Genomic DNA, 9,209 nt, shown 5'->3' with positions numbered 1-9,209 from the left:
ACTGTTTTTAAATACATCTATATTTAAATGGCTAATCTGGGAAAGCTTCCTATCATACAAATATCTCGGAAATTTAATTCATTGAGCAAATAGGGATATTTATTTATAGTGTAACACTGCTGAAATCGCTATTGACCTAACTGTAATGGCGGGGCATTTTACAGGAATGAAACGATGTTGCTTTTTCACATTTTCGGAATTTTCCAGGTTATGACCCTACAACATTAATTAAAAACCCATAGTGTTGCAACTACGGTTTCTAAAAACTTAAAAGAACTATATGAAATCAACACATGTTCGTCTTCTTCTTTCGACACATGTTACAATGTATCCCTCATAAACGAGTCCTGCTTATTTTTCCAATTATTTGCGATCTATTTCTTTTCAACAGAAGGTACTGTAACACTCGCAAACTGGCGGCAAACTGGCGGCAAACGCTCGTCGCGCGATCAGTTCGGACGGACGTAGAAATCGCATGACATCAGACGAACGTGACCCGGACCTGCAGGGCGACGCACGTCCCGGATGTTGACGTGACTTTATCATGCACGCTGTACTATACTGTGCATTTCATAATACTGTAGTATGTCGTTTAGGGTTATGGAAAGTAGCTAGTTAATCGGGTCGCTTTCTAAATGGAATATTAAAACAAACAAGAGCAGCAGCCAAATAATAAGGAACATCTGGACATAGCTACAACTTCATTTTCTGCAAGTGGGTCATGTTGGGAAACTATTATTTGCGCTTTATATAGGCAATTAGCTACTTAGCCGAGTCGTTTTTGGAAGACTGTAACTAACGTGTTATTTGATATGGTAGCATTCCCTTTTCATGGATGAAAGAAATGTACTTTAACGATTATTCTAATATTCCATTTTCTGATGATTAACTAGATTATGTTTCCGTTAGCAATTTATCATTTGACACGAATGGCCGTATAACAGGCACTGAAACTGAAAACAATATTTTATTTATTGTTTTCAGTACTTTCGCAGTGTTTAAGTTAATTTATTTTTCCTTCAGACTGCTTGTCGGTTTATATGTATAAGAAATAATGCTGCCTAGTGACATATCTAGGCGCGTACAAACATGCACACACTTTTATTGTAAGATTTGCGCGCAGCACATGTGAAGTATGCAGCTATTCAACAATGTTTGTCGCCTGTTATCCACATTCAAGTAAAAAGCTGTCATTTTAACTACAACACTTAATACAATCGCGGAGTTAATCATACTATCTGTTAAACTCAGTTTTGTCTGAAGTTTAACATTCAGATCTGTTTCTCGAATGTCAGCTATATTTTTATAGTTGATATTCTTACTTTCTGATTAATATGAGTGAAAGCTGCGCGGCCTGAATTATTGTAGATTCATTTTATGCAAAATCTCACTTTACCGATATTTCGACATACCGTCCGTATGTATGCATCCCATTTCCACCTTTACTTTCATGCGAATAAATACTTGCACTTTACACAAACCATAGACGAGAAGGTAATGCTAATTATACTATGAAAAATCGGGGTTAGAAACAATATATAAAATAATGCATCTTTTGCGGGGTATCCAGTATTTCTGTCAACTAGCGTATCCGTCAGCGAAAAATGAACTTACCAACACATGAACTGTTAGGTAGCTAGGTGGCTGTCCAAACACACCATTTCGCGGCGCCCATGGGCTGAAAACTAGGTTGAAAGCAAGCACAAAACGATCCGTAGTCCACACAATTAGGTACTTGATATATTACGAATATTTACAGTCGTTCAGTTGTATTTTTTACTTGTATCGTTAAGTCACGTAGTTTTTAACTGTCTGCGGTATTTATGTAGTTATATATATATGTATGGTATGTGTGTAAATATATACACTTTTCTATAGGATTTCACTTCCAAGGTAAACTGCTTAACCTAACCGAACTCAGTTTAGCTTGAGAGACACTTGCTTTAATATGGGTTACTTTTATTTCTGTACTGTACTGGATTGATTAACGTCAACCTCCTGTTGCATAATGATGTATTAAGAGAGAATAGGTTTAAAGTCGAAGTGGAATCTTGTGAGTGAGTCATCTGTGGTTCTGAAGAACATAGAGCCCCTTCCTTATTAGTGCGAAAGCTGGCTCACCGCAGTTTTTCCCATGTTTTTAGGTTTGTGTGATTTAGTTAAAATGCATCACCAACAGCGAATGGCTGCCTTAGGGACAGACAAAGAACTCAGCGACTTATTGGATTTCAGTGCGGTAAGCAATTGCTATACATAATCACTGTAAAATACTATTCTCATGACGTTTACCTTTTTGGTTATAAATAACATTTATTTTAGTGTTGATTTTTTTTGTCAACAATGAATTTAACATGACTCCATACCGCTTATATTTACAAATTGTGGTTGAAATGATTAAGTGTTTTCCAGAACATGTGCAGAGAAATATGATATTGCATTAGCAATCTTGTTGTTTTATAGATGCGAAACAACGATTTGAAAATGTTCCCGACATCAATGGTAGTATATCTTAAGTATATTTCTTTATTACATAGAACAATCGAAATGCTGTAGTATACATTTTATCTCAGATGTTAAGCATGATTCACTGGTATTTGATTGATACGATCTTGGATTGTCTTGCTGAAAGTAAAGAGTAGAGAAGAAAGTTGGACGGCCATTGAGATTTAGTGATACATGTTGTGAATCCATCATTGTATAGTTTTTTCCTCCCATTGTTCTGTTACTGGCAGCCTTAAATGCGTAATTAACTTCAGTATCGCCTAGTCCTTTAAAGCTTAGCCGTGGCAAACGCTTAGCTTCCGAATAATAGTTCAACTTTTTTCTATCTATGTTTCTTTCCTAATTTAATTGTATGGACAAATTTGATAGAAAATAGCGACGGGTAATTTTAAGATTATCCGTGGAATTACGCGAATTTACAGTACGGGTAGGTAGCACTGAGTTTGCTCGTTTCCTTTTTTAATTGTAGAGGGCTTAATCCGATAGTTCGACTACCTATTAAGAAACGAATGAATATCTGAAGTTGAAGTATGGGAAAATATACTTGGGCTTTCAGCATTAGGAGAGAACGAAATGTTTGTTCAAGTTTCTTATTTAATAATTATTCTATCTTGACAGCAAATGTTATTGTATGTTTTATGAATGTTTCACACAGTAACATTTTTAAGAATAATACACTCCCAAACAAGCCGTGCGTACCAATTTAATGTGTCAGATTAACGATTCGATAATGTAATTAACTTTAGCAAAATCTTTTTTTTAAGTTTTGTTTGTCTTCTTTTAGATGTTTTCTCCCCCTGTAAGCAGTGGAAAAAATGGACCAACATCCCTTGGAAGTGGACATTTTACTGGCTCAAGTATGTTAATCACAATTTGCTTTAAAAGGTTTTAGAGAGTGTTGTGTATGAATTTGGAAATTGTGGTTTTATCATTTACTTGGTAAACATTTCAGTTTTTTGCCAAATGTTTCTGAGTAGTATGTGAGATGCATTTCTGTTTGACATTTCTTCAAAGCGGTTGTTGACAGAAATGGTTCATTTTGATTCTGGTGACTGTGGGTTTTGTCACTCCATGGCGACATTTAGACTGTAGTATGTCTGAATCAGACTGGAAGCTAAGTTATAATTCTTAGTATGGGCTGCATTTGAAGTTTATGCAAGTGGTACTTGCATTTTAAGTGTGTTTTCATATAGAGTTATACGTGCAGATAAGTTTAATCAAGATGTCTGAAAATTAAACATTTTTTTTTTGCTATGATTTTCATTTAAAGCTCTTGTTTGATGTTTATTCACAGTACTTTTTTCCCCATACCAGAATATTTTTAGTTTTTCTATATTTGTTTTGTTTTTTTATAACAGATTTAATGCATTTACAAATGATTAAATTCAATTTAATTCAGTTAGCTTTAGCGCCAGGATAGAAAATGCAGTTGTTTTCTTGAATATTATTATTATTATTTATTATTATTACTACCAGGAAAAAACAGTTTTAATTTTAAAAAGATATATATTAGTGCCATGCCATATATGTTTGGTATTGTTGTTCTCTGTTGTAAGCAGTCAAGCTGAGTCCTGCCATGTTTTTCCAGAGCATATGTCCCTGTCAGAATGTTCTGTGATTATGATCAGTTAGTGAATCATCCAGTGTTTCATGGTTGTTTTTTGTGGTAACAGGTAGCAAACAATCCATCTTATGATTGCCTTAAAATTTGTAACTAAATCAGATTCAATATACATGTTAAGTTTTTCAGCATGGTCTTAGCTAGTGTATTTATTTGAATTTTGTTTTATTTTGAGAAGAGAGAGTGGATATTTTTTTTCTGTCGCCATGAAACTTACAGGAGACAGTCTGAAGGATGTGAATTTATATAACCGTTTCTTTCTTTTGTATATATTTTCTCCCGGCTGAAATATCAGTTTAGGGGGTGATTGAAAACCCCCTAAACTGCTGGTCTGCTGCTTTTCTTTTGTCGAAGGATGGCTTGTACAGATGATCAGTAAAGCTTAGTTCTGCCAGTCATAGTTTTTAGCATCTGAGAAATTTGGGCCAAAGCTGATATTCTGATCACATGCCATATTTTTGTTTTCTTAATCAGCATAACTTAAGTCACAGATCAGAGTAAGAATGTTTTAATAATATCCTGCTCCGTTTCATGTACTTGTACACAGACTGATAAAATGCTCCTCTCATGCTTGAGTGTTCCTTTTCTCTGTTCATTTAAATCTGGTTTGGTCATGCTTGTCAATCAAAAAGGATGGATTGCATTCAAGAGAGAGCTGAAGCTAGGCAACCTGTCACTTAATAATTTTCTTCCCCCTCCTACTGTCCATTGCCTCTGATAATGTTTATCTTGCTCCTAGTAAGCAGAACAATTACAAAGAGCTGTGCTGTAATTGTGCATTGGATTAGCTGTTAATGGACATTTTAGTAATAATAGCATTTTTATTAGTACTGTTAATGCAAATAATTATGTAAATAATAATTCCTCTTACGCTTTTTGTGACCTTTGTAGTCAGCCTGAGTTCAATTGTAGTCATTGCTGTTGCTTTTTATTGTATTTGCAGATGTGATAGATCAATGAATGTTACAACTAGTATATAGTGTATCTTTGAATATTATGTCTTCTGCTGTTGATGAGTGAAATCAAAGCATAGAAATTATAATGTGTGAAGTGGACATTAGTAGAAAATATTTGCACTTTTATAAACGGTTTTATATTTTTTTCCCCTTTATTTTTGTTTTGATTGTGGCCTGGATCAATGCTCTGAGCTCGTTTTGGATTGGGAAGTGTGTGGAGTCTCCTCTGTGTATCTGTCTTTAGTATAAAAGCTACTTTTAAATGAACCTTTTCTTGCCTGGCCGCTCATCCAGGGTGTTTCCTGCTCTATGCCCTGTATGTTTCCTGAGTGGGCTGGAGGCTTATTGTGACCCTGCAGTAGATACGTGGCTGTGGAGCTTGGATGGAAGGATGAACCTATTCTTGTTAGTTTTCCTCATCATGGGCAACATTCATTTCCGGGGCTAATGACTTGATGGTCAGATTGTCTGAGTAAGTGCATATTTCCTGTATAATGAAATGGTTAATAGCTTATGGTTTCTGGGTTTTTGACCAGTTGTGCAAAATGGACCATTGTGTCAAAGTATTAGATCATTTTGTAGTACACAGAAACACACACAAAAAATTTGATACCTATTTTGATGCTATCGGTTTGGAGTATTTTTGAATCTAATTGGAAATTGGAAACCTGCGGCAGAAAATTTGATTGGCTCTGTATAGCATATAACGAAAAGCAAATTTTTTGAATGATAAAGTATTTCTGTAATATTTCCTTCTGTATAATTAATTGTACATTGTGATGAAAGCCATTAAATAAAGAGGTACTGCAGAGATAAAGATGAACAAACAAGAACTTGGTTGAATTTCATACAAAGAGCAACCTGTAATCTACATTAGGACTAAAATTGAGATTTATTTGAAAGTGCATGTTTAAATGAAGGTATTTCCATAAAAAGACAGTTGAAATTAATTTGCCTGGGGAAAAACATAAAGTCATATAACAAAGATAATTTCTCTTCTGGCATGCAAATGTTTGTTATGTAAAGTGCATCATACCTTCATGGTGTACTGCTGCTGATATTGATATTACTAATCAGATAGTTTAGAAGTGCCTTAATGCTTGTTACTGTTTACATATTTCTGATTACTGTTAAATGTTTTGAAGCAAGGAGTTATGGTTAAATGGTTAAGACACATATGTCCTGAGAAGACACAGTGTAATATTGGAGTCTGAATGACCTCTTTCCACATGTTAGACACAGGACTTCTTTTTTAAAAAATTGGGAGAAAATGGGACATACAATCCAACAATATGGGTTAATATTTTTAACTGTTGCTGTATCTTAATAGATTTAGACCAAATTCAGATTTTTTGCTCTCCATTCTTACATCACACATTCTGTGGAATATTCAGATAGACACTGAAAATTATTGTAACTTAGATCTCTTACAATAATTACATTTACATACATTTTATAAACATTTTGCACAAAGTCTTGTTGTGGTTTTGTGGGAAGCAAATCTTATTTAAAAAAAAAAAAAGGTGCAGTTTTTAATTTCTTATATTTTATGAATATCTTATTTGATTTCCTTATGTAAATTTTAGGTTGTGTGTGTAATATATGGGGCTAGTTCATTATTAATATTATTGTCCGAGGTAGGTAAATAAATTTTAAGGGGGTGTGGTTATTTATATCTGAACACACCAGATGTCAATCTTATTTTTGAATCTGATTGTTCCTGATTCTCTTAGTATTTTTCTTCATACTAACATTACATTCTGACTCTGTGTATAATACAATATTGTGTACAATATCCTCGACTAAACTGCAGAGTTAATAATAATTTTATATCATTAATATTTCCTATTAAAAAGGAATTTAAAATGTGCAGTACTTCTTAAAATGCAGATTTGTATTGTGATAACATTTTAAACCAGATTGCAATGTAAATACTTTTCTTCGAATAACTGATTTGCTTTATGGGCTATTATAGTTTGCAGTACGGAGGAGTTCTAGACTGTATGCAGTTACAGTGTGTATTTGTATGTGCCAGCTGTTCCTGTGGCCATGGCATCCTTGCTTTGGATGGAAGGAGTGCTCCCCCACTGATTCTGCTGGAGCACCCCTGCCGCCATCTGTTGTAGGCATGCTCCAGGAATGCAAGGGTTAATGAAGTAGTAGAAGGAGCTGGGTGGGTGGAGTATTTTACACCCAGCCAGCCATCCATCCATCTATATTTTCCAGGGTTGCAGGTAGTTGTGTGTGTGTGTGTATGTGTGTGTATGTATGTATGTATGTAATATACATATAAAACATGTAAAATCGTCATTTGAAATGAAAATAAGAAATTAACTGCATTTACAGGTTTCGCTATTAGTTATCTTTATTTGATTACTTCAGGTATATTGCAGGTGACAGGATTAGCATAATTAATTTTGTACCCCTCGTTCTGTGAATGTTCAGCATGGATGGTAAACATGAAGAAAATTAATTTGATGTTTGATACAGTATTGGTGCTCTAGCTTTTTTTGAACCAGTGCTCTGTAGTATTCACGGGTTCTTTTGTTCAGCCAGTCTATATGGTTTGTGGTTGGTTTGTAGTTGTGAAAATATGCACTTTATTTGCAACTGCACTTTCCCCCCATTTTCTGCAGCTTAAAGTAATTAAAGCACAGATTAGCTCGAAAATATACATTTTTAGGCTTCCAAGCCCATCTGCAGGAAAGCCTATTGTGTCTGTTTGTTTTTTTTTTTTTTTCTCTCTGCCAGGCAACAAGACTTGGCATGATTGTCAGACACGTATTGAACTTGCACATGGAAGCTTGCCGGGTGGGATGGAGGAGCTGAAGGCAATGTAATCTTGTTCTGTCCAGAAGATGGTAAATTTAAAAATTTCAGACGACCCCAAGTATATTTTTTGCTAGTCAGGGGTAGCCACTATTAAAATAATATGAATAAGAAGAATCAGTTGATATGAGAACTTTGTCACATCATTTTTTTCTTAGTGATCAATCTCAAGTCGTATTTGGATGGGTGACTAAAATTAGCACATAAAAATACAATTCTCAGGTAGTAATTACCAGAAAGTTAATATACTTCTCTAGCCGTTGGCTTAAAAGCACCATTTGGTGAACCAAAACTGGCAAAGCTTTTGTTTATTTATTGGTTACTACACGCATACTAAACATAAAGCCTGTAGTAATTGACATTAACATTCCATTAAGCTTTCTCACATCAGCAACTCTAACATTACAATAATGTTTAAGTGTTTGTGAATCTGTGAGTCTGCCCAGGGCTTCCAAACAGCTGACCTTGCGCTTCTCTGTATAGAGCTACCTGTCGATGTTCTATCAAGTAATGTCCAATCGCATTTATGTCAGAGGTCCTTGGTAAATAAAATAAAACGATCAATAGATGCGCGAAACATGGTAGAATTTTAGTGGGTGTCTCACTTAGTGTAACAGGTGCAGGAGAATGCGAAGAGCTGCCAGCTGTATAATGACCCACTATCCATATCTAGCTTGTAATACAGTATGTATGCAGCTACAGTAAGAAGATATGATGCAGACACAGTACCTGCATTGTGCCATTTCATTATAAAGATGCTATACTGTACAATATTTTAATATATTTACTGTGTAATTTACATAAATATTTTGCTGTAGTTTTAGGTGCTATCTTTTTTCACTTCCCATCGCTTGTTGCCACATGCATTTTTTGATCATGTAGTGCAGTTTGTGCCTTATTTTTCATGAGATTTAAATGCAATCTCTTTTCATTATAATTTGTGATTTTCTTTATGTTATTTGCTGTACAGTATTGCATGTATATTACAGTACTGAACTTAATGTCTTGCCTTTACCCTATAACTCGCTCACTTTCGTTCACATGTGGGACTGGGGCCACACAAGTGAATTTGTGTGTGCGTGTGTATTTGTGGGTCATGTATATATTACATTGTAGGGACCAGATGTCCCTATAATCTGATAAGACTTGTTATTTTGACTTCATGGGGTCCAGCTTATAAAAATCTCTCACTGTAATCAAAAGACTAAGAAATGCCAAAAGTCTTGTATTTTCTTTGGTTACCTTTGGTAAAAGTCAAGGCTTGGTAGGGGTTTAGGTTGCATTGTTGGGATTGGGGTTTT

General features: G+C 34.8%; 1 protein-coding gene across 9 annotated transcripts in view; it reads left to right on the top strand.

The window, feature by feature from the left end:
• The first annotated feature begins 499 nt into the window (after window positions 1-499).
• LOC111843783 (transcription factor 4) overlaps window positions 500-9,209 on the top strand; it is a 141,630-nt gene continuing 132,920 nt past the window's right edge. For 2 of the 9 annotated variants that reach the window (XM_023811633.2, XM_023811638.2), the window contains exons 1-3: window positions 2,135-2,236; window positions 2,461-2,499; window positions 3,287-3,359. In XM_023811633.2, the coding sequence (XP_023667401.1) occupies window positions 2,135-2,236; window positions 2,461-2,499; window positions 3,287-3,359 (214 nt within the window). Of the gene's footprint in view, window positions 715-1,364; window positions 1,732-1,786; window positions 1,894-2,134; window positions 2,237-2,460; window positions 2,500-2,740; window positions 2,930-3,286; window positions 3,360-9,209 lie in introns of those variants that run through there. The other 7 variants (XM_023811634.2, XM_023811635.2, XM_023811636.2 and 4 more) reach the window with 7 other exon arrangements.

The sequence above is a fragment of the Paramormyrops kingsleyae genome, chromosome 7 (genome assembly GCF_048594095.1).
Source record: "Paramormyrops kingsleyae isolate MSU_618 chromosome 7, PKINGS_0.4, whole genome shotgun sequence".
Classification (NCBI taxonomy): domain Eukaryota; kingdom Metazoa; phylum Chordata; class Actinopteri; order Osteoglossiformes; family Mormyridae; genus Paramormyrops; species Paramormyrops kingsleyae.
This window is presented reverse-complemented; position numbering and strand designations above follow the sequence as displayed.